Source organism: Mus caroli, unplaced genomic scaffold (genome assembly GCF_978045245.1).
Source record: "Mus caroli unplaced genomic scaffold, Mus_caroli_1 scaffold_18, whole genome shotgun sequence".
In the NCBI taxonomy this organism is placed as follows: Eukaryota; Metazoa; Chordata; class Mammalia; order Rodentia; family Muridae; genus Mus; species Mus caroli.
The window spans coordinates 8,227,439-8,253,886 of NW_028227273.1; the positions used below are offsets into that span (position 1 = coordinate 8,227,439).

At 47.0% G+C, this 26,448-nt stretch overlaps 1 protein-coding gene across 1 annotated transcript in view; it reads right to left on the reverse strand.

The window, feature by feature from the left end:
- The window catches only part of Prkce (protein kinase C epsilon), a 481,070-nt gene that overhangs the window by 93,212 nt on the left and 361,410 nt on the right, over positions 1-26,448 (reverse strand). The window contains exon 11 of the mRNA XM_021186165.3: positions 2,541-2,695. Within this exon, the coding sequence (XP_021041824.1) occupies positions 2,541-2,695 (155 nt within the window). The remainder of the gene's footprint in view (positions 1-2,540; positions 2,696-26,448) is intronic.

The following is a 26,448-nucleotide window of genomic DNA, read 5'->3' on the forward strand; positions in this document are numbered from 1 at the left end:
CCCCAGTCCCTTGCCATCCCAGGCAGGTGTCTAGACCTAAGGCTTTGGTGGGCAGGGCCGGAAGGCAAGAGCTAATAAAGCAGATGTTGTGGAGACAGCTACCTACCTCGATGGTTCAGAACCCTGCTCTGAGGAAGGTGGGAGAGGAAGCACCACTGGCCTGCAGCCCCAAGGAGCCACATTCTGTATGCTCCCTCCCCTGCCCACCAAACAACACAACACAACAAAGACAATAATACAATGCACTATTGAGACGATGCCACAATCTGATTCAAAGACACGGGGTTTCTAAAAGGCTGCTCTTAAACTCCTAAACTCATGCGACAGACCCCTGGGTAAGTGGAATTACAAGTCTGTACCATTCCGTTCCCCATGAACACACAGCTCTCATAGATACACTTGCCTTTACATTCATCAAAAGGGCTTTTTACCTTGAGTGGGCCCAGTAGCCCTAGAGAGGAGGCTGTAGTCCTTCTCTGAGGTTAGAGAGTCTGAGAAGGAAGCCTTTCTCTCTGGCTGGCCCTAAGCAAGCCTCACGAACTCTAAAGTTTCCAGAACAAAAATTCTGTCCGTCAGCGCATGATCTTAGGAGAAGAACCTGGACTTCAGAAGTCGACTTCGCTTGCCTCCACCACAGCATGGTGAGACACTGAGCACATAGCATGGATAAGAGTCTGGGAAATAAGGTGTAGGGGTTGTGCCAAGGCCAGACAGCAACACACAGCACAGAAACGAATCCCCACCGGGCAGGTGAGAGCAGTGGTTCTCAACCTGTGGGTGGCGACCCCCTTGGGAGTTGACCAACTCTTTCATAGGGGTCACATATCAGATATCCTGCATAGCAAATATTTACATTAGGATTCAGCACAGCAAAATTAGAGTTCTTGAAGGGACTAGGATTGGCACAAGATACACCCAAACCAACTTCTCAACACAAGGTAGGTTTATTTGCTCTAGAGAGACCCAGGCAAATAGCGGTTTCCAAAGGTACAAGCAGAAACCTGTTAGGGTGAAGTGTTTGATTTTGATTGGGCATGTTAATTAGGTGAGCCAAAGGGGGCTTTGGATTGTTGGACTTTAATGCTTTGATAGCTGGACCTTGATTTCAGCCTCAGGAGGAGGAAGTGGCCAAATAAGGGAATAGGCCTTGGTGGCTAGCTAGCTTCAGGAATGTAATTTAATGGTTTTTTTTGTTTGTTTGTTTGTTTGTTTGTTTGTTTGTTTTGCAAGGCAGAGGGAACTGAAAAGGGCAAGGCCTGCCGGCTTGTCATGCTTGTCATATTTGGGCTGGCTAGAGTGCCTTCATTTATGAAGCAGCAATGGAAATGATTTTATGGTTGGGAGTCACCGCCACATGAGGAACTGTATTAAAGGGCCGCGGCATCAGGGTTGAGAACCGCTGGGTTAGAGTATGGTCCACAGGGAAGCACTGACTCCCCCCTTTCCAACCCCTCCCCACCCGTGGCTTTGTGAAGCTGAAGGATTACAGAAGGGAGGGAAGCCTGGGGTGGGCTTCACCAGACAGAACCTTTCAAAGAATATAGAGTCAAGATGCTACTCCCCCGGTGGGTCAGACATGTTGAGGTGTGTACCTAACTTTGACCTAAGCCAAGCTAGCTCCTCTTCCACCCAAGTTTTAGAAAACAGGGAAGCAAAGACCAAGTAAAGAAATGGACAGTCATTGGAAAAAACCTTCAGGAACTTTAGTATCCTTGTTGCTAATTATAAATATTTACGTCTTCCTCCCAGAATTCCTGACCTCACCGAAAAGCCTGCGTAAAGAGAGAAAGAGAGAGAGAGAGAGAGAGAGAGAGAGAGAGAGAGAGAGAGAGAGAGAGAAGAGTTTTGTTCTTTTACTGGAAAACATGTGTGTGCATGTGTGTATGTGTGTGTGTGTGTGTGTGTGTGTGTGTGTGTGTGTGTGTGTGGTGTGAGTTAGAAAGAGACTGGGCTACTAGCAATAAATAAAAGGCTGGACAATCTGAAAAAAAAGTCACTTCCTGTTGGATCACGTCTAGTTACCACTCCCCACCCCCACCCCTGGTGTGTAAACCTCTAGCCCCTCTACAGGACTCATCCTTCCCATAGTCTACTTACTGGAGACAACTAAGCCAAACAAACTCAGGAAAGGTCAAGCGATCAGGAAGTGGAGGAAGCTCGTGGCACAGGAGGAAAAAGTCAAGAGAATGCCCTGATGTCCGAGGAAGAGGGTGGAGGAGGAGACCGTGCAACGAAGGTGACCCTAAGATCGCACAGAGCCAAGCCTTGAAAATGTCATACTTGAGCTTTAAATCAAAACGGACACAAACAGCAGGTCAAATCTCCTGGGGCCTTTCAAATATTAACATTCATAGTGATAAACACCCCTTCATGCTCCCCACCCTACCACCAAGTCTTCTTTCTGTATGCAAATTGAAACAAACAGCTAAGCTAAGGCCAGTTGCTGGGAAACCAGCTGGGCACAGGCCAGCGGTCGTTCAAGTGTCTGGAGAAGTCGTTGCTTCTGTGTCGAGCCAAAGGGAAAATAAAGAAGAGACTACCTGTAGATCACTCCGTGCTGGTGGAGAAACATGAGGGCCGATGTGACCTCTGCGGCATAGAACCGAGAACGAGGCTCATCAAATTTTCGGGACCGCTGAATCTGGAACATGAGGTCTCCACCATTTACATATTCCATGACGAAGAAGAGGCGGTCCTGGAAGGAGAAAAGAAAATACTACTTAACCCGCATCAGTACAGGTCCTACTTGGGGCCAGCTATCCTCTGGTGATCCAGACAGGTCACTGGGACTCCAGGGGTGGGAGGGAGGTAGCCTCATGGCAGGTGACGGCTAATGGGGTGGTCCAGAGGGAAACAAAAGGTGGGAGCACCCGAGGCAGGGTATCAAGTGCCATATAAACTCTGCTTTTGGGGATGGGGATGTAGCTCAGTTGCAACAGGGCTTGCCTAAGCATCCAAGAAGCCATGGGTTATATTTAGCACCACATAAACTGAGTGTATCATGCAAGCCTGCAGTCCCAACTTTGTGGGGTGGGTAGAGGTAGCGGGATCAGAAGTTTGAGGTCATCCTTTGCCTCATGAGTTCAAGGCCATCCTGGGCTACTAAGCCCCACACCCCTCCACACTCACACCTCACTTCTATCTTCCTTCTATAACACAAGTTGGAGATGGACAGAAAAGAGAGCTAGGTTTTGATTTTAACCATGCAGTGAGATGTGTCCCTAGACAAGTCTGAAAACACAAGGTGTCATGACATGTGGGGTAGACTGAATAAGGAATAATGATTCTCTCAAAGAAAACTGGGTCCTGCCCATGATATGTTGGACTTGTGCTTTCTGGATACAAAAGGATTTTGCAGATATGACCAAGCCAGTCATCATGAGAGGTGAGAAGTGAGGCAGGGGGATATCGGAACAGGGAGAAAGAGATAATAATCACAGAAGCAGATAAGAGCAGCACAGCCACAAACCAAGGATGCAGAAAGCCCCCAGGCTAGTGATCCTCAACCTTCCTAATGCTGTGACCCTTTATCACAGTTAATCATGCTGCAGTAACCCCCATAAATTATTTTCATTGCTACTTCCTAGCTGTAATTTTGCTACTGTTATGAATCATAATGTAAATATCTGATATGCAGGATATCGGATATGAAATCCCTGTGAAATGGTCTTTTCACCCGCAAAGGGGGGTCTAGACCCACAAGTTGAGAACCCCTGCCCTAGATCCTGGAAGAAAGAAAAGTCTCTGAGGGCAATGGCCTAGGGTACTGACAACTTGATTTGGCCCAGGTAACTAACACCAGTCTCAGATGTACGGTCTTTACTGCTATGACAGTATTATGTCCCACTATTTGAGGCTACTAAACGTGTAGCAATTTGTTAGGATAGCACTGGGAATCTTGGAATGTTTTAATGTGAAATGACCTATAAGGCATCTTATAGCAAAAAACAAACAAACCAGCAACAAAGAGTCATGGTTGTCAGGGCTGATTCCCTTGGGGTTCCGAACAATGACCCCTCTTGGGCAGTAATTCTCAACCTTCCTAATGCTGTGACTCTCTAACACAGATCTTCATGTTGCGGCGACCCCCCAACCATAACCTTATTTTTGTTGCTACCGCATGCCTGTAATTTTGCTATTGTTATGAATCATAATGAAAATGTTTTGGGTGAGAGAGATTTGCCAAGGGGGTTGAGATGCTCAGGCTGAGAACCACTGAGGAGAGCCCTTTATCTGCATCTTCGGTGACTTGAGGAGAAAGAATCCACTTTGCACTTTTCATCGCGTCCTAAGCAGATTGCATGTGGGATATTGTTCAGGGAATTAGAGAAGGGGAGAGGGACAGGCTGGTGTCTGGTGGTCTACAGTTAAGGGTGGAGTTTTGAAATGGGCAGAGTGGAGGAGATGCAAAGGGCACTGAGCAAGATGAAGGTAAGGATGCTCTGTGGACTGGGGAGCTGAGGAGGAGTCTAGAAAGAGCTGGAACGTGGGGACAGTAAGAGAGCAACGCAGAGGGAGGCCAGAGAGACAGAAGGCATTGTGTCCACCCCATTCCCCTCCCCTTCACTGTTCTCAATCGCATGTCTCATGTAGCCCAGGCTGGCCTAGAATTTGCTGGAAAGCCAAGGATGATCTTGAACTTGGATCCTCTTGCCTCCCATCCCCAAGCGCCGGAATTAGAGTTGGGTGCTGCCATGGCTGCTGTATGCTATGTTGGGGGTCAGTCTACCAACTGAGCTAAAGTAATCAGCTCCCACATACAGCCTCAACGTCGAAATATCCTAAAGAAGTGTCCTAGAGTCCTCCTAAGAGAGAGTAACACAAACCATAGATAGTTCTGCATTCACAAAGCATATCTACTTCACTATTATCATCTCCTTGGCATACTAACCGCTACCATGGCCGCATTAGTAGTATTCACAGGGGGCCCAAGGTAGAATATCTCTCCCGTTTGTCTCTCACTTTAAGCCTCCCTTGTCCCCTGATTCCTCCCAGGGCATCAATTTGTCCTCAGAAGTTCCTGCTGCCTTGCTGATTGCTAATAAGCATTCCTTCCCATTTATGAATCCTCAAGACCTATAGTGCTCAGATTACCCATGCACACATGCACCCAACCACACCCACACCCACGCACATATGTACGCACGCACACGCGCGCGCACACTCACACACACACACTCATCTCTCTCTTCTCCTGAGGGTGGACACTGTGATCTGCTTCATCCTCCCGCCTCTGTGAATTCATTGCTCTGATAGACTATAACGTGAAGTTATAAAACCAAATGAGCCTCTTCCTTCCCTAAGTTGCTGTTGGTTGGGAAATTTAATTATAACAACAGAAAAAACAACTAAGACAGCCCTTTTGGGGGAAAAGACAAATGTTAAATGTTTTTGCTAATATGTAGAATTTAGATTTAACTCTCTGTGTGTGTGTGTGTGTGTGTGTGTGTGTGTGTGTGTGTACACAAGTGAAGCAAAAAAAAGGACCATTTGGGGGAAGGAAAGAGACTAACAAGAGATGAGACAAAGGGAAACAATGATTCAATATTAGTAAAATACAATATGTGTATGAAAATGTCTTCTTGAAGGCTATTATTTTATAGAGTAAAACTTAATTTAAAGGAAAAAAAAGGATTCCTTCAAGGCCAAACCTTTTTGGCATCAGAATCAGTTGGAGGCTCAAAGGGTCCTTGCAGTCCACACTGTTTCTGCTCTGGAACCTGAACATCTGCCTCTCTAGCAAGGTCCTGGGTGGTGATGTCGGTCCACTGATCACACTTTGAGAACCTCTGCCTTAGAAGCCATTGGCCCAGCCTTTCCTGAGGATAGCCCAAACACATGCTGCTTGTTCATACTACCCTACCAGCTGGAAAATTCCACCAGAAATAAGGACCACAATACCTGTTCCATAGTCACCGACCCTGATCTTGAGCTGTGGCCCAAATGGAGGATTTCTTTGAATTTAGAGAATCTACATTTCTAAAGGGGAAAAATCTCCCACTCCTGTTGCTGATTTCTTTCCTAAAGTTAGTCCCGTGGCATCGAGGACAGTGTCTGAAGAGAGGCAAAGGGGAAGGCCCACCACAGCTGTGTCACTCTCTGGCTGCCTGACCTCAGACAAAGACGTACTTCTCTGTGAAATGTGAAATAAAATGAGGCTATAAAAATAAAAATGAGGCTACAGGGCCTACATTATAGATCATATTCTACTTTTTTTTTTTATTTTGCAGTACAAACTCAAGAGCTTCCTAAACCATCTATATCCTTAACCCTAAATTATGTTGAATGGGCTAAAATGCCTGTTTGGGGGCTGCAGAGATGGCTCAGCGGTTAGAGCACTGACTGTCCTGAGTTCAATTCCCGGCAGCCACACGGTGGCTCACAACCCTCTGTAATGCAATCTGGTGCCCTCTTCTGGTGTGTCTGAGGACAGCTACAATGTACTCATATAAATAAACGTATTTAAAAAAAAACAACAACAAAAACCCTCATGTTGTTCATTGTTTATAAAACATGCCCAGTTCATAATTGGCGCTCCATAAGGATTAGCCAGGACTGTTGTCACTGGCAGTAGCAACAGCTGTTTTTACTGCAGTCTCTCTTTTCCAGCCTTTCTCCCATCTATCTCTCTGATCACCTTCTTTCCCTTGATTTTCAAACTGGTTCTCTCCTCCTGGGTCTTTCCCCTTCCCTCTGTCTGTTTTCTCTATTCTGTGCCTCTGCCTCTTTGTCGATGTCTCCTCTCTATACCCATGAAGTGCTGAGCCTGCAAGGTGGGATCCTGGGCCTCCCTTGTGGTGTGAGCTTATTTCTGCACGCCCACAGCTCCCATGGTTCTGGGCATGGATGACACACACTTAGCCCTCCTTCAAGACTTCTTCTGTATGCCCCAGACCCACAGGTCTGCTTCTGATCTCCCTCCAGATGCCTTCAGGCACTCAAACCCAACGTGTCAAAACGGACCCCGCATCTTCCTCAGCAAGCTGGCCCCCGCCGGGTGAAGTTTCCTGTCTGGGGGGTCTTTACCTCCAACTAGTTTTCAAGTCAGAACCACAGCAGTCATCTTTAGTCCTCCCTCTCCCTCCTCCCTCTCACTCAGCCCTGTGGGTCTTGGCTGTCATACCTTTTCATTTCTCATACCTGCCCACTTCTCTTGGTCTCTACCCTTGCCACGCCCACCTCTGTGACTCAGTTTTTCTCTCTTGTCTAGATTTCTGCTTTGTTAGGAATGCCTTGACACGGATTTCAGCTTCCTGTCCTGATTCTGGTTATTCTGTAGCGACAGGGGTTCTGCTGAGATGGAAATCTGATAGCATCCACCCACTCTCCTCTTCTTACTCTCCTGAGATGTGTGTGTGTGTGTGTGTGTGTGTGTGTGTGTGTGTGTGTGTGTGTAACTATGTCCACATGTGTGGAGGCCAGTGCTGGACATTAAGAGTCTCCTTGTACCATTCTCCATCTTACCGTCTAGAGACGGTCTCTTGATGAGCTAGAAGGTCAACCTTTTACCTAGACAAGTTGCCCAAGGCGTTCTCAGGATTTTCCCCTCTCTGTTGCCAATCGTAGAGTTACAGGCAAGTGCAGATATGTCAAGATTTTTACATAGGTGTTAAGGATTCAAACTCAGGAGCTCATGATTGCATAGGAAGGGCTTTTCCTCACTGGGTCATCTGCCAAGACCTCCTTCACTCTTTTAAAGGCGCGTGTTCCTCTTAGGACAGGCAGAAAATACCTCAGCATACCGTAGGCCTCATGATCTGAGTCATCTCCCTTCCAGCTGTCCCTTATTCCTTCTGCCCCAGAATCTCAGTTCATGCTCTGGCTGCTTAGACCGCCTCCCTTCCCTCTCCCACAATGACTTCTACACGTCTCCTTATTGCAAAGATGTCAGTGGGGCCGTCTTTTCTTTGAGGAAGCTGGTCTTGAATTTCCTAACAAGGTCCAATCTGTCTTGTGTTGCATGTCCTGATGTAGTATTCAGCTGGGGAGAGGGAGGTTGGGACTATGATTTCCCCAGCGCCTATGTGTTGGCTACATTGCTGTCAGCTTGCACAAGCGCTTTCATTTTAGAAGGGGATCATCAGTTGAGAAAATATACTCCCCACCCCCACACATCAGATCGGTCTGTGGGCAAACCTGTGGTGCATTTTTTTTTCGTTGATGATAGGGGAGGGAGGCTCTGGTCCAGCTCACTCTGGGAAGTATATCATCCCTGAGATAGCAGTTCTGGGTGCTGTAAGAAAGCAGGCTGAGCCAGACATGAGGAGCAAGCCAGTGAGCAGCGCCCTCCATGGCTTCTGCTTCAGTTTCTGCCTCCAGGTTCCTGCCTTGAGTTCCTGCTCTGGCTTCCCTCGGTGATGGGATTATAAGCTGAAGTCAACCTTTTTCCTCTCAGGTCGCTTCTGGTCATGGTGTTTAACAGTGATAGAAACCCTAACTAAGGCAGTCTGTATGTTCCAGGAAAGCAGGGGCTGTTTGTAGTTCTGGACTAATTTTTATTTTATTTTATTTTATTTTATTTTATTTTATTTTATTTTATTTCATTTTATTTTTAAGGGAATTAGAGGCTCCAAAAAGAATTTTTAAAAAATCTCTTTAAAAGTAAGGGCTATAGCTCTGGGGATGTTGCTCAGTGGGCAGTGCTTGCTTAATGTGTCGAACGCTCTGGCCTCTACCCTTAGTATTACACAAGGGGCAGACAAAAAGATCAGAAGTTCAATGTCATCCTAGCCTACAGTCTGAGTTGGATGCCAGCCTGGGCGACATGAGAACCTTTATCAGCAGTACTGCCTAGGTGGAAAGCCTGAGATGTCTGGGGCAGGGGCGAGGTTATTACATGTGGAACCGAAGCCAGGCCTAATGTTTGTCTCCACAAGTTCTTACTTCATAAAGAGATGAAGGTGGGTCAGCCTGCTACAGAAAGCCTCCTGTCTGTAGGATCGGGAAAGGCCATTTCAGTCAGTGGTGCCTGTCTACATCAGCCATCTTCGCAGTGACAAAGCCTTCAACAGTCAGTCCTGCTGTCATCCTGTCGAGAGACTTCCCCACCTACAGTGAGAAGACCGTCCCTTGGAAGGCCACACTCTTGCAAACAAAGCCAACCATTCTGAGCTTAAGGCTGTGCAAGGCAGGGTCTCAGTGAAGATGGCTCTGCTCCTCTGAGCATCACAAGAGGACCAAGTTTTGTGCCCTTCTTTCTTCACCATCTAGGGCCAGCTCTGGCACGTAGTAGGTTCTTAGCACATCCGTGTTGAGTGCTTGCATTCCTGAATACCCACTGCATGCCTCCATCGCTAGAAAGTCCAGAGGAACCAGATGCGCCATAGTACTTCTGACTCTCATCCTGGTCCACCTTCAACCTTCCTCCGAGTCTGCTTCCTCCCCCACAGTCCTATGCACCCCTCAAGCACGACCACTGACCCTTTTACACATTAGTGATGTTCTAAAGCAAGATAGGCTTGCTCCTTCCCCACCCTCTATTCAGTGTGGACTGCTGCTGACCTCTGACACATTTGAGAAGGGTGTTTTGACGCATGGTTGGAGTGGAGGGACCTCAAGTCATTCTGGGAACTGCTTAATTATATAAACTGAAATCAAAAGAAAGCTGGCAAAGCCAGCGGCTACTCATTAATCCCCTCTTGGCACCCGGGGAAAACAAAACCAAAAACCAACTTCCTGGTAAAGTAAGCAGATAAGTCTTCTGAGGTAACCAAAGGTTTGAAAAGCCTATTCTACCAACTCCTCCCTTAATCCCCCTTGACTGTCTAAAATGTTACGGTCTTGTGATAGCAAGTAGAATAATAAGAATCGCAAGGGGATTATGTGTCATGGCCATTTAGGGTAAGGCTAGGGAGAGAATGACCAACACTGTGTGGAAGAACTGCATCATGGCTCCCACCAGCCTCCTTTTTTACAGCATACCCACCCTCTGGCCTTTGAAGGCAACCCCAGCCTGCAGCTCCATTTACCCTTCAAGGTACGACAGATAAGACAGAGGCTTCCTCCCGGCGGCACCATGTGTCCTGCCAGTTGGATTTGTTTGGACACACATCCCCCCTCCATTTGTTAGATGTTTACGTGTACAGAGATTCTATCACTTTTCCATCTCACACAAAGGCAGAAGTCTGGACTTGGGGCCATCTGCCTTTGCTGCACCCATGACGGCACAAACAACTTCTCCAGGGTACTAGGGGAGTCTCTGGTCTTCATCTCACAGGACATCCCGCCCATGTGCCATGGGGATGCATCCCATGGACTTACGCCTGCCAGACAGGTGTTCTACAGCTCAGTGACACCCCCACCCCTCCTCCATGTCCACGTCTTCTAAGTTAGCAGTTCTCGACCCGTCGGTCACAAACCCTTTGGGGCTGAACGACCCTTTCACCTAAGCCCATCAGAAAACACGTATATTTACCCTACCATTCACAACATTAGCAAAATTAGAGTTATCAAGTGCCAACAAAAGTAATGTTATGGTTGTGGCTCACCACAACACGAGGAACAGTCTTAAAGGGCACAGCATTAGGAAGGCTGTGCAGCACTTCTCTAAGCCACCAACGCAGAAGATCTTTCATGAGTACCCAGCCCGTAGGTAGGTGTCTGGGGGAGCCAGAAAGTTACATACATTATGACTTTGAAATTTATGAGCTAATAATGCAACATAAGAAACCACAGAGGAACTAGAGAGATGGCTTAGCTATTAAGGGCACTGAATGTTCTTCCAGAGGACCCAGGTTCAAATCCCAGCACCCATATGGTAGCCCACACTATTGTGCGAAACTCCAAGTTCTGACACTCTCACATAGATATACAGGAAAAACGCCAATGCACATAAATAAAGGGAACCAACACCACAGAGAGCAGTTCTAGATACTTGGTGACTCTTCATTGAACTGTCCAGGATCTGGGCAGGCTGTGAAAACTGGGGGTCTGGCCTGAATCTTCCTAGACATTTGTCACATAGGCCTTACCATGTATAGCTCACTATGGGAGATAATCAAATGACCAGCGGGTCTCCCTGTTCTCCAGAATACAAGTGCGCTGGTAGAACTGGCCACTGCTCCAGGATCCGGTTCAGATTCATCTGATCTGGAGGAAAGAGCAATCCTGTCTTGGATAATATGAGGCACAAGGAGGAGAAAAGCCTGGCAGCCCTGAGGGTGAGGTACGTAGGAAAATGAGCACTAGGGAGCAAAGGGGTTGGGACAACCCCGCAACCCTGCTGGGCTATAAAAACCAAACCAACCCCAAGCACCCAAACACCTGCCTCCTCCAGAATGGTGCGTGAATCCAGGACACAGCGGTGGAGACAGGCGGGGCCGAGAGGGCTCCAAAACGCAAGTCGGAAACAGAATTCTAAAAAGATTTGGAGTTGTGAAGTGACATAATTAGAGCTGACGTTAAGGAACATTTTCTCAGGAGTAGTACACTAGCGAAGGCCGCTTTCCATTGCTCTCCCTTCAGGCCAATATGCTGATACACAACTTGTAATCTCAGCACTGGGAGGTGGAGGCAGGAGGATCGGGTTCAAACCGGCCTTGGCCACATTATGAGTTTAAGCAAGTCTGAGCCACATGAAGCCCTATTTCTAAAATAAATAAATTAATTAATTAATTAATAATCTTTAAAAGGCATTACTCTGTCTTTTCCCCACTTCCACTCTCTTAAATGCTATATTAACTTTAGTGTGTGTTTGTGTTTAAGAACCACTCCCTCTGGCAAATCTGAAGTGTGTAACACAGAATCTGTGGGGACTCTACTATACAGAAAAGCTCTTGGATGTTATCCACTGCTGAAACCAACTCCTGATTCTGTCTCCCCTGCTCCCTGGCAACTGCCATCCTTTTCTGCACTTTTAGCAGTCTGAGTAGCCCGGATTTGTCGCATAAATGTATCACTTAGTATTTTTCTTCTATATTTGCTTTATTAGAATTAGCATAACGTCCCCAAATTTCATCCATGTTTTTGTATATAGCATTGTTTACAATTGCTTAAAATTCTGATTATTTAACCTAAACAGGGTGGCACACGTTCAAATTCAAAGGATTCTACAGTAAGGTAAAACTGCCTCACGAAATAAAACTCAAGGGCTTTTCTCCTTCATTCAGCATGACATTTAGCCCCAAGACCAACATCAAATTACTGTCTCCTGGCCACCTATAGTTTAGCCTGGGTGTGGAAGGTGGAAGAGGAGAAGGTGGCAGTGCCATCCAGAGGAGGATACATTCTGTTCACAGAGACCATTGGCACCCACAGAAACAGCCCTTCTCTGAGGCTATCATGACCCATATGAACCAGGCCCAAACACCTCAGCAGTGCGGGGCAACAGAGAGATAGCCTCCAGGAGCAAGGCTGCCTTCGGTCAGACGGGAAGGGAGTGTGCTTGGCCCCAGCTTCCTCTTCCGATGGCAGATGATGGAGAGAGGTTGTCCATCCATGAAGGGACACTGTGGGGCTGGTTCACGGAAGCGCTTGCTTTTCCTCCATTGTTCGATTAGCATCATGCCCCAGTTGAACTGCCTCCTCCCAGCATCCTGGCTTCTTCCTGGTTCCACCCCACTGGAGCCTTCTCCATTAATTGGCCCTGTGAGGCATGGCATCTGGCCGACATTCTCTGTCTCCAGCTACTCGCTTGGACTCCAGGAAAGCAGTGAATCTTCCACATGCTCCCCGAGTCACGTCCTCAATGAGGAGACCTACACATCTTGCAGACATCCCAGGTTCTGCAGGAAGACTGGAACCTTAGAATCTGGACTACATAGGCTGCACGAGATGGCGACACAGACAAACTCGCTCTTAGATGTCACCAAGAAATAAGCAGAAAAGGAGAAAAGGGGAGTGGCTGCACTGGAACTCATTGGAGTCAGTCATCAACCATTTGAAGCCGACATGAAACAATTATGGGATGCTTTTAAAAAGTCTTCCCGAACAGAAGAAGAGAAGGGTTGCTCTAACTTCATTTCCATAGCCAAGTTCTATCAGCAAGCGCGCCCCTCACCAGCACTCTGACCATGAGCTTAGGCTGTCTCCCAAGAAGGCAACACCCACCTCATCTGCTCACATATGCCTTCCTGTGTTCCAACAGCACATACATGGCCAGAGCTGGTGCTCACAGCATCCCCTCTTATGAATTCATGCCTGTAGAGCCTCGAGGCTATGTAGCATGATACTGTAGTACTGAATGAGTACCCCCGCTCGCAATGGTCCCCACCTAGCGCTAGAGCTGGTCAGGAGGCTGATACTATCTACAATCCCAGAAACTCGGAGCTATCTTATCATCTCTGTCAACAGAAGATGTAATGCTCAGAGAAGTCACACTGGAGTCCCGAGGTCCAAGAGGCTTTTATGCTGAATACCACTGTCAACAGAGCTGCAGCTTGGGCTGCAATCAGTCCTGTACCATTTTATTGCCTATTGTTGCAGCTTTCTCTATCTTAATCCTGTGTCCCACTGCTTGCTTGCTAACTTCTGTCTACAATGAAATCCTGTTAGCTAACCCAGAGGATTAGAGGAACCCTATCAGTTCAGAGAAAGTTAACACCCCCCACCCAAAAAGCCCACTTGCTATCATCTCTGATACAGAACTGCTTACTGACTAGTCACTTGGGTAGTCCACCTTACAACCAGCTCTCAGCACCCCAGAGTCCTTCCCTAGGAACGTGCAAGTTCTTGTGCCCATTTTCCCCTCTGTGAAGTCTACCTCGGTTGGATTAGCTAATGATATGCAGTGGGCTTGGTTATGACATATGCGTGATGCACATACTATATCTTGATCATATCCACTTCCCCAACTCCCATTGATCCTCTTTGTTCTTCTCAGCTAGCTGCCTTTCGTGCTGCTTCTAGGGTTCTTTGACACAGCTCCAGTCAGGGATTTGGTCAATTTACCAATGGCTATACCACTGGCGGGGAAAAAGGTCTCTTCCTCACCAACCATGAGCTGCCTCATGGTGGAGCAGGGCACTGTGAGCTATTCCCTGCTGCATGACAAGATCTTGATGGAACCAAACTTGTGCAGGTAACCAGAACTGCTCAGGGTTCAAGCATGCAATGGCTAGATATTGCCCAGGAGACAAAATTCTGCAATGCTGCCAGCTTCCTCTCCCTTTTATGACAGAAATGTTTCTGCCCCATCTTCTGTGATGTTCCCCAAGTCTTACATGTGATGTCCTGTTTAGAGCTGAGCATTCAATAGCTCACAGCTTTTTTTACAGACAGGCAAGGCTGGGAAGCTGACCCCAAGTAAAGAAGGCATCCTCATCTTTCCCTTCAGTTGTGGGAAGGAGCTATAACCTGCTTAGATGGTAGTAGTTGTGTTGATCACAATGGAAAGAGGAGGAAGGCAGCCTCCTCATGCCTCCCTGGATTAGTGTGACAATCAGAGCTGACTGAACCTATGGGGACCATAAACACAGCAATTGTCTGCTCATCTTAGAGACCCCACCTCCACACGCACACACGTGAAAGCACACATGCGCACATTTACAGACACACACACACACACACACACACACACACACACACACACACACTGTGATCTCTTATCTAAATATTCTATAGAATGTTTTATCGACCTAGAATTCCATAAGGCTGCTATCTCTCTTCATTCTGACAGGAAATACCCACCAAGCACTAAGCTCACATCTGGTCAGACTAACCACGCAAACCCTTTCATTTCTGACCTGCCACGGAACATTCTGTCATCGCTAGTTTGGCCTTACAGAACTCTTGGAGATGTCTAAAGAGAAGCACGTCACAGACAGTAACGCAGACTATTCCTGTTGTCCCTGTTGCATTCTGCTGGTCAGAGCAATTGTTAGGGAGGCATCCATTCTGAGTACACGTTTGACAGTGACAGACTTGAGTTCATACAGAGGAAGGCAAAGGGGAGGGCAAAGAGAAGCTAAGGCTTACAAGGAACAGCATGGCAATGGCAAGCTTCAGTGGATTCTATTTTAGGGGTTGACCATCTGAACTGAATAAAGGCACAGACCATTAGACAAAAGGGCCCACTGAAGGGGAACCGTCTTAAATCACTGGAAAGAGTTCATGCTGCAAGGAGATTCTGTCTGTGTTACCGAGCCATGCTGAGACCAATGGGCAGAACAGAGAGCAATCAAGGTCTCTTTTGTTATAACAGACAGAGGGCTCCGTATCGTGCCAACACTCTGTCAACAGTGAGTCCCTCCTCTTTGTTCTGCACTGAGTTCCTTCCAACACAAAGGCTGGATAACCATACTTAAGGCCTATTCTCTCTCCGTGAGAGAGAGAGGCTGGACTAGATGACCTGCCTGAGTGTTGGAGAACCTTGGGAGCATTTTCAAGAGTGCAGGTCACCAGATCAGACCTCTCTAGCAGGGTTCAACCCCGCAGAGACCACTGGAAGATGCCTTTATGTTCAGCGCTTCCAGGTAGCTCCTTGTGACTAGTAATGGCTGGTAACCAGTTGACTAAGCAGGTGCCAGGCCCCTTCTAACATCAAGACTTGATGATCATACTGCATTTAGTTTTCCGTTTTCTCCTCTGATAGCTTCATATCTTAGTGTGTTCAGCTAGAAGGTACATCCGTGGACAGTGTGGAATGGTGTGCAGTGTTCTTCTAACCCAATGCAGTGACATACAGGCGCTGTCCTCCAAAGGGACAGTTTCTCCAGGAAGGGATGTCTTCTAGAATTACCAGAGATGTGTTACCTGCATCTGGTTGTATCCCTCTAACCATACCAGTAGGAGAGAGGATATTTCATAGAGAGGTACCTATGTCATTAGACAATAAAACACTAGACACCGAGTCAGTAAAATTACCTCAAGAATCCTGTGCTGGGAAATGATGCAAGTCTACAGGAAACTCTCCAGGAGATTCCAAATAGTTCTGACCACTTATGAGCCCACCTTACAAAACAAACCATAGCTAAGACAGGCAGCCAATAGCCAGGACCACACCCTCCACCAGGACTGCCAGTGCATCCCGTGGCCCTCTTTCTAAACCTAAATCCCATGACAGTACCCCTGAACACATGGACCCTTTACCTGTTTCACTTCCCATTGTGGCCACATCAAATACATCTCCTGGTTCTGTTGTCTTATTATAATGTCTCTCTTTAATTGGTGTCTTGGGGACTGGTGGTCAAACACCGCCACCACAGGCTGGGCTTTGACCCTGAAGCTTTGGTAACATCCTCACAGTGCTTAACTAACACTCTACGGGGCTCACCCAGTCCATTCCAGTGGAGCCTTCAATAAAACACTTGCAGTGTAACTGGTAGCATTGTGTGTTGTGTGTGTAAGGTCACAGAAATCAAATCAAAAGCCTGAAGTTCCTCCCAAGGCTTGATAACTGTGGTTTGACGTTAACTGTGTCCTGCATCCTCCAGACTGCCTTTCCGTGATGTAGACAGAGTTGTTGGATTCATTTGCATGGCCGCCTCAAACCAAAGAAGCCACTTCATAAAAGTGAGAAAGTGAAACCTGATATCTCGGCTCTGCTGGGTCCCCCTTTCGTGTTGTGTCTGCTTGAACAGAGCTGAAATTAAAATGCACTAATGCGGGGGATTGGCAAGTCGGGCTGAATACATGAATGTGCGCACACAACTCAGTCCTGTGGGCTCTGAATACTTTGTGACATTGCTTTAACATTCAAGGGTCAAGGCTGTTGTCTGTGTGCATGCAGAAGGACATTTCCTTGACTCTTCACTCATATGTTCATTAAATGGCAGGCAGAGCATGAACCGGGGCTTTTGAGCAATGGAGTTTGCTGAGCACGGTATTCCCACCAAGGTCTGCTCACAGCACTGAGCAGTGCAGTAAGACACAGCTGTAAATGTTTGGTGTGATAGCACAGAACGACCGTCCACAGAGAGCCGGAACCGTGCCTGCACTAGTGGAAGGCGTTGCTGGACTCCCATATGTGTTTGTTTGAAATATACGCAGTCAGCATCAGGTGTCTACGTTCAGCAGGCATGGGTGCTTACAGAAACAGAACTAAAACAGCCTGTGTTTAATTTGTCCACAGGCCTTTTGTTCCTAGCTATCTGGAGAGGGGAGATGTAGACGTAGCAGGTGAGAGTTGCAGGGTGGGGGTGAAACTTTGGTGAGACTCCAGGTTGACAATTCATATAGGAGGCTGGCCTACCAGGGCAGAACTCCATTCTCTAGCAGATCTGTTAGCGCTGTGAGTTGGTGGTGGTGGTGGTGGTTGGGTGGAGAATGGAAACATAAACAAGCAACCTATGATCAGACTGTAGTCTATACCTGTTGGCAGCCTTCTCCTCACCAGAGTTCGCCATTTCTTTTTCCTGACTACTGGGGTTCAAGGCCTATTTAGCTACATCCTGACTGATATGAACTTGGCAAACCTCAGTACCCATTTCCCCTATCTGTGAAACAGAGACTCAGCTGTAAGTACTGAGGCTATTAAGTTATTTTTATGGTAGATGCCTGGTCATTAAAACCAGAACAGGAAAATAAACGTTCTGAATTCTCACTCCCAGTGGTCACTCTGTAGCTGCACGGGGCTTGGGGATAGACCACGTTCAAGGCTGTTGGCTTATATTTAAGGAAGGTTTTCAAAATGTCTACTTGGAAGAATGACAGGATCTGGTGTGGTAAGAGTCTATACTAAAGGTTCGATTTTACTAGTTATTAGAAAGACTCCAGAGGGGAAGGTGGAGCTTAAGAGGGCAATGTAGTTCAAATGATTAGGGTCTCCCCGGTCCATTTGTAGCAAACCACCAACACGCACACATTCCTGCATGTCCTGTAGTTTGCCAACAAAGAAGAGGTACCCCTATTTAGAAGGAAGTCTTCTTTGAGGATTTTTTTTCCTCCCTTGGGTTTTTCTAACTCTAGGCAAATGGGAAGATGGCTAATGAGCAAAGATGAACATCTACCAACTACAGGCATTAAAATCTACATTTTTAACATTTTACCCCAAGAAACAAAGGAGTTGGTTGATATGCCTAAGGCCACGGCGCCAAGTATGCCGATCAGCCAGGGCTGCAGGCCGGGTCTCTGTTCAGTGCCTCTCAGCTCTGCCCTCATACTCAGAGTCACCCTCTACGCCATTCCACAGAACTGTCAATAAAGGTTACACTTAAATATCCAAAATTAACATGTGCGGCTGCAGGCATCAGGAGTGTGTGTCTCGGAATCGACATTAAGTTATTTTATTCCACTCACATCGTTTTTATAGCTGTATCACGGGTGTCTAGAGAAGTCTAAATTTTATGACAAATGTTACAAAAAAATGAATGCTTTAAGACGGGGAAAGTTGATTTTAAGAGGTCATGAAGCAAGCATACAAATATATTTTATGTTTTAACTTATAAACACAATTATAAGTTTATATTATAAGTTAATCATAAGTGTCTATTTTTGTTTGATTTCAATATCTTCCTGCAAAACGCATACTAGACATAAAACAGAACAAAACAACTACAGCAACAACAACACCCCCAAATCCTCCTTGTAGTACACCATAAATACATGGCCTGTCCAGATCCTCTCAGGGCCTCTGATCATCTTTCAGAGACTCCCTCTGGCAAGAGTGACAGGGCTCCCTCAGCTGTCGGCGATGGGAAGAGTGGAAGCTTTCATGATGCATGTGGTAGGTAGCAGGTGTGTAAAACTCTGGAGGAGGCGGTCAGGTCAAAGCCACCCTCCCTGTGAGACTCTCCTGCTGGCCTCTCCATTTCTGCTGAGAGCCAACAGAGCCCAGTGAATCAACCACGGTGCTTTCCAGACTCCAGTACATAGAAAACTCAAATGGGAACTTTCCAAAAGCAGATTCCTGGAAACTAAATCCAAATCCCCAGTCCACATGTCTACGTTGAACCCTAAAACCCTGCCTCTCTACCCAGCTCCCGGCCAGTGCAATGTTCTCAAGCAATGTTCTCAAGTAGAGCTCCCACTTTAAATGGTGAAAGTTGGCGTGCATCCCCAGCCCTGAGTCCTCTGGTAAACTAGATTGCAATCCGAGGGAAGAGGGTATGGAGGAGGAAGTGGGCGGGGGGGGGGGGGGTGATGAATGAGAACAGAGTACAATGACAGAAATATATGAAGAGGCCACAATGACATTCATTACTTTGTATGTTGACCTAAAACTTTCACTTAAACAATTCAGTCTGATCTCCCCAACCTCCCGATGGGAGCAGACACCCAAATTACCACTACTGGTTACAATTGGGGCTTCTCAAGTCTCCCTGGGAGCGCGCCAAGCCCTTCTCTACACAAGCTTTCCATTCTCTTCTTGGTGCTACTAGTTTCAAGTGAAGGCAGCCCTATTCTGAACTAATGGAGAGACCTTAACCTCCCATCTGCTTGTTAAGCCCACTTGGTGCCTGCCAACCTTATGTCACACCTTACATTCTGATGTCAGAGATTGTTATTTAGTCTGGTGGTGGTGTTTTGGTTTGGTTTTGTTTGGTTTGGTTTTGCCCATATTCCAAATGGGTTTTCACAGTTCTTAAGTCCTTGCATGAAACATTCAATCTATAAACAATTACCAAATAGATGTGTTTACCATATCTTTACTCCACATAGCTGACACTGAGCTACCAATGTGAGTGGACACCATTTTCTAGACACTCAATGCAGCAACATATTAAGATCTTGACTCCCAAGAGCCCCTAGTCTGTCTTTCTGAAGCCTTTACTAGCAGAACGGGCATGCATACAGTCCAGATGACCGATTCCTCAAGGGATTCACCCAAGCCAATGCCCTCTCGTCAGTCTCCATGTGGACTAAGTTATACTCTTGCATGACCTTTAAATCTCAATGACTGCTCCTACATGTCCTGATTAGTTTTATTGTCAACATAATACATGGGGGATGAGGGGATCTCAAGAGAGGAATTGAGCCGGGCGTGGTGGCGCACGCCTTTAATCCCAGCACTCGGGAGGCAGAGGCAGGCGGATTTCTGAGTTTGAGGCCAGCCTGGTCTACAAAGTGAGCTCCAGGACAGCCAGAGCTATAAAGAGAAACCCTGTCTCGAAAAAAACCAAAAAAAAAAAAAAAAAAAAAAAAGAGAGAGAGAGAGAGGAATTGGCTCATCAGACTGACCTGTGGGCATTTCTACAGGCCATTTTCTTGATGGCTAATTGATGTAGATGGGTTTTGCCCACTGTGGGCGGTGCCATCTCTAGGTAGGTGGGTTTGGACTAAATATGAAAGGCAACTGAAGGAAAGCAAGACAATAAGAAAAACGGGCAGTGGTGGCACATGCCATGATCCCAGCACTTGGGAGGCAGAGGCAGGCGGATTTCGGAGTTCAAGGCCAGCCTGGTCTAGAGAGTGAGTTGAGTTCCAGGACAGCCAGGGCTACACAGAGAAACCCTGTCTCGAAAAACAAACAAAAACAACAAACCAACCAACAAAAAAGAGGCGTCCTTCCAAGGGCCTTGCTCCAGTCCCTCCCTCTGTGATCTTTCACTTGGAGTTCCTGCCATGTCTTCCCTGAGTGATGGGCTGTGACCTATCAGCTGAAACAAACCCCTTTCTCCTCAAGTTACTTTCGGTCAGTGTGTTCTATCAGAGCAACACACTACCTACCCATCAACAGTACAAAGTGGGAGGCAAACCATGCAAGGGTTTTCCATTGTCTTCCGAGTTCTTCCTCAGATAAGGGTGGGATCATTAAGCCAGTCTGGAAACTCTCCATTCAAGCATAGAATTATGTAAGAAGGGTGTGTGCTTGTACAACACTGACCTGGGAGCCTTTAACGTTGGACGCTGGCTTACTTCCCCGTGCATGCGGCTTTTACTGTTCCCTTTACCTTGAATTACACTGTCAGTCTACCACGTCAGGAGGATGGCTAAGTAAGGATCAAGTTAACCGGTTTCTTAGAGATAAGCAACTCCTTTACCTTGGACCTCCAAGAGCTGCTTTAGACTCACTGGAAGCTTTGAATATGGCTTGTAGATACCAGTCTTCAGCAGGTATTGTGTGAGCCTATGCTAGGTGCCGGCTGAATGCCTCCAAAGCTCATCCTACCTGTTCCACAGTTTTCTCTCAGAGCACCAGGTCATATCTATGCTTCAGATTTCCTGTGTAGGCCAGGCCCAAACCCCATACACAGAACAGAAAGAAAGGACAAAGAAGATGGTCAGACAGCAAAGCCCAAGGCCAACAAAGACAACTCACTGCCTGGTGGCAGCAAGGTCTCTCAGATGCCACCTCAGGCTGTTCCTCTCAGCTTTAAACTGATGCTTTAAGCACCGTTCATCTCCCACCACACCAAACCATGAGAGCCAAACTGTTTGGAGGAACAGAGGCTCACTGCACAGTGCACAGCAGTCACTCGGCACCGATTCCAGTACAGTTTGATGACATAACCCTCCCTTTCGCCGGTGTGTGATGGTGGATGAAGCCGGGACTTCACTCACGCTACGTCCACATCTTATCACACTGCCCCGTGCCCTGCCAGCATGGGGGTATTAAGGACCAACTGGGAATTTATCTTTTGAACGAAATCTATTGCTTGAATGATACATTTTTTTAAAAATACTTTAAGAGTCTGCATTCTTGAGTACTTCAGTAACATCCAACTATTTTGCAAGCAAGGTAATTAAAAATTACTCATCTTTTTATTATTTTTAATCTCATCTACCTGGAAGCAGTTTATAGCAGTTCTAACTCCTGACCATGTATAGAAGCAACACCGCTTCTTCGAATGCATCCACAGAACCGGAGTCAGCCAACAGCAGTTGTCCTTTGTCGTGTATCTCTGTTTGGATGAGATAAAACACTGCCAACTTGGTCAAAATACCAAAAGCACGGACTGAGACAAATATCCGCAAGCACTTCCCTCTAACCCGGAGACAGACCTCGCCGCAGAACTAACTATTCCACCCCATCAATGAAGCCTGCGATGCGGTTCCCACGGACTTCTAACCAGAGGTCAGCCAGTGACAACAGTTGCCTGCAGCTTACCAGCACAGACAGAAACTTCTGCCGTGCTGTGGTCATCTGGAAGGGAAATTTATGAGAGGCAGAGACAGATGGGCCCATAAACTGCACCCCGCGCAGCAGCGATAACTTATTTTCACAATTCATTTGAACACAATGTAACGGGTAATAGGAGGTTGCCGGATGAGCGTACGTCTGGAGTTCTGAGCTGAAGCTGATGGCTTCCTGGCCTCTTTCCCTGGCAACTGCAAAGTCCAAATGCCAAAATGCCTTGACCAGTTCTATCCTTCCTTATCTATTTGAGGAGAAAGGGAGGGAGGGGAGGAAGGTGAATCTCACATACGTGGCTCCCAGCCCTTAGGGACTGGAGGTGACTGGAGCTAAGCAGGTATCCCCATGGGTGTGTTGGCAAGGGGAAACAGATTCAGCAAGACAAAGAACAGGAAGTCACAAAGGCTTCCGCTTCCCCAACGTTACAGGTTTTATCTCATCATTCAGCAGCCTGGAAGTCTCTCCCCTCTTTTATGTACCCCCTTCTATGTCAGGGCCTGCCACCCTATTCTCCCCCGGAGAAAGACCAAGGTCCACTTGAAGGCTGGATCTCTATCTCCTCGCCCTTTGGAACGCTACACAACAGCAGAACCTGGAGGAACACTGGGCTTTTGCAGGTGGGCAGACAAGAAGGAAGGCATACTCTTAAAAGGAATGGCAGTCCTAAAAGGCACACTCAGGGCTACCAGCTCCAACTGCATAAGGCAAGAGCAAGCAAGCTTTTCAGAAGACCGTATGGCCAGCTAAAGAACCATTCAGTGTGCTCCTGGAATCAGGAATGGAACTTACAATGTCTATGGTTACTTATGGACTGGAAATACAATACAGCTATTTTATGGCAACTTTCCTGTTGGAAATAGCTTAATTTCTCTTATCTTTCTTGCTTGCCTTCACCAACGTTTCCGATACTTCAAGGGCTGGAGAGATGGCTCAGGGATTAAGAGCACGTGTTGCTCTTCTAGCGGGCCTCAGTTTAGTCCCCAACATCAATATCTACACCTGCATCTGCACCTGCATCTTCATCTACATATTCATCTGAATCTACATCTGCATCTACATCCACATCCACATCTACATCTATGAGAGGAAACTCACTGCTGCCCTGTCTGTAACCCAGCTCCAGGAAATCTGATGCTCTCTTCTGGCCTCCAAAGGCCACACACACACACACACACACACACACAGAGGGGGAGGGGGAAAGGGGAGGGGGAAGGGGGAGGGGGATGAAGAGGGGGAGGGAGAGGGAGAGGGAGAGGGGGAGGGGGAGGGGGAGGGGGAGAAACCGGAAACTCCAGGAGGCCAGAGGCATTGTCTTATCTTTGTGTGCTCATTAATAAAAGGGGGAGAGAAAGTGGGGTGGCACAGACCTTTAATTCCAGCATCTCTGAGGTAGAGACTGGGATGAGTTCCTGGCCAGCCAGGCTACATATTGAGTGAGACTCTTGTCTCAAAAACACTCCACAAGACAAGATCTTGACCTTGAAGATAAAGACCCAACAGAAGTATCTAATTCTGGACTGGGAAAAGAAAAGGGATTCTTTCTGCTGACATCTGAAAAGCTGTTTCTCGGAAATGTAGTTACAGTTACAGCACGCATGCCCTGAAGTGCGTGGTCCCCGCACGCAGATGGCCTTCCCGCCTTCTGATGGACAGAATTAGGCAAAGCTTTCAGTAGCTTGGCGATGCTCACCCTCCAACCCAGGAGCCTAAGAGGACAGGAGAGGTGACTGTGTGCTGTTCGGGGAGTCTCAGAAAGTGGTCGCCTAAGTGACACCTACTTCCCCCTCTTGTTGGGAAATAAGGAATTTCAAAAGAATGTGAGAAAACAAGACAGACTAAACTACTGTTTTGGACTAAGATTCTCAGTGGACTTTCAGAGATAACTACTTCCATATGACCAAAGCATACTAGATAGACAGCATTCTTTCAAGGTACAGGGTTCAAACAGCCATCTCTCTCATTTTTCTTTCTTAATAGACACCTTTAAAAATTAGGGGAGGGGGAGAAGTGTGTGGTAGTGTGGATAGAATCCAGGCTTGGCCACACCACCCGAGCCTCTCTGGTGGCACCACAGACAGAGCTCACTGGTTATTGCTTAATTCTGTATCGTTCAGGACTATATCACCACTACTGATCACCATTTTTTAAAAAACCTATTGAATAGGAACAATTTGAAGAATCGCTATCATAAAACATCGAGTCCCAGCTCTGAAGTCGGGCAGAATTTAGATAAAAAATTTGGAAAGGTCAAGAATGTCTAAGGGTCACATAGATTCAAGCATGATCTTGCAAGTTTGGAAAGTAGGTCACCGTCCCCCTCCTTCATATTCTGGTTGCAAATGATGTGTACAGCTGAAGGTCTCAGTAGCAACAGCAATGGCTCCGCCCAGCCCTTATCCCCCATACTCATGGGTAATGGCAATGTCCACAGCCTGAGCCATGACAGAGACACGTGCGAGGATGAAGGAGAGCCTTGTGTCACACTAAGGGGCCCACAGAAAGAACCTGGCTTGGTGGATCACAAGAGCAACAGAGCCAGAAGAGGCACTGAAGGGACCGCCAGTGCTTAGCAGCCCTTGTAGCTACTGCAGGGGGCTTGGGATCATATCCCAGAACCCACAAGGTGACTCACAAGCATCTGTAACCACTCCATTTCCAGGGATTCCCACACCCTATTCTGACCTCTGCAGGGACCATACATACATGTAAGTGCACAGTCATACATGCAGGCAAAACACTCATACACACAACATAAATAAGTAAATCTTTAAAAAGGTACATGAAGTGGGGGGAGAGGACGTGTCAGGGTGCTTGTGTGGAGTGGGTCATTGGTGGTGGAGGTAATTATGACACGTTGTTTACATTTATGATATGAACAGTAAATAAATAAAAGATAGTCTACTAAAACTGTAAATAGAGTGCTGCCTTCTAAAATACTTTCTGTTATCAGTATTAGGCCGATGTGGCATTTTCTAGTTCCCACTGTGTGAACTGTCACCAAAACCAGACCATAGGTACCCTAAAAAATGTCTCCCTAATTCTTCTATCTAATCTAGAAAAGCGATAGCATTCAGGCAGGCTCTGCATCGGGTGTGGGCTGCCGAAGGTAATCAGAGCCCCTGGGGCTGGGTTTAAACCCTTTGTTTGCTAGAACTGCCCCTCCGTCATCACCAAATACCTCTTGTTAAAGAAAGTATCAGCACAAAGAAATCTGATTAACTGGTGGCTACCAAAGAGTACGGAGTACGGAGGAATGCCTCGCTGCGATATAGGCAGCTGCAGTTATCAAAGGAATGAGGCTGAGTCTCTCAGGGAAGTTAATGATTTCCATAGACACTAAAATGTCATTAGCCAGTGGAGAATCTGAGGACCCACGCCTGAGACAGGTATTCGCAGAGGAAGGGAGATTCTGTGAAGTCATTACAAATGTATATCCCGCCCTCTCCCCGGGTCCCAGCGTGAGTTTGATAGAAAGCGCTGCTCCCATTCCTACAGAACAGGAATCACCCAGAAGAAAACAGTGGGACCTCAATCGGACCAAACACTTGACAAATTCTTTCTTGTCAGTTTTCAAGATGGTCAGAGTAGCACAGTAGCTGGGCTCTCTATCCTGGGAGCGCGGTTTACTTCTATTTAAAATAAAAACAAACAAACTTGGCCAGTTTCACAGAACTCCAAACAGCTCTGTCCCCACCGGGTGGGGTTTAGAGCGCAGCCGCAGACACTACAGTCTGCTTACGAGCTCAGAAATTATTTCAGCGTCTTCGTTTTAGACGTCAAACAGACAAAAGTAGGACCAGACAGGGCAAGCTTCTACGGCTCTGCTTTTTAAAAGCTAGTCCTACTCTTATTTTTCTTCCTGTCTAACTTTAGAATTTTGTATATGAAAGGAAATATTTGCCAATACTGGAAACCAGAAGCTTCAGAGTGTATCCTTCTAGAACGGCACCCGTTTGGTCACCTCGCTCAGTTAAACTATTTTAGGTCTCCAGTCTCCTCTTCCTGCCTGGATGAGTCACAAAGACCAACTTGCCTTGCTAACTACTGTCGCCACCTAGTGGCTGATATGGTTAACTGCAGGATACTCGGTAAGGTCTGAAGGGAGAAAATTGTTTGCTTTTCTCCATTGGGCATTCGTTTGTTTTGTTTTGTTTTGTTTTGTTTTGCTTTTTTCGAGACAGGGTTTATCTGTGTAGCCCTGGCTGTCCTGGAACTCACTTTGAAGACCAGGCTGGCCTCGAACTCAGAAATCCGCCTGCCTAGGCCTCCCAAGTGCTGGGATTAAAGGCATGAGACACCACTGCCGGGCCCCTTTGGACATTCTTAGTCAGGGGTGGGAGGGGAATACAATCTGCCAGTAAGGAGAGCATTGCTGTGGGTCTCAGAGAACCCCAGACATCATCCTTTCCGGCTTTCACGTTTACTGCTTAGTCCTCAGTTTGTGTCCTGTTTCTAATTCCGAAGCACAGCTTTAGAAATCTAGCGGGACGCTCATG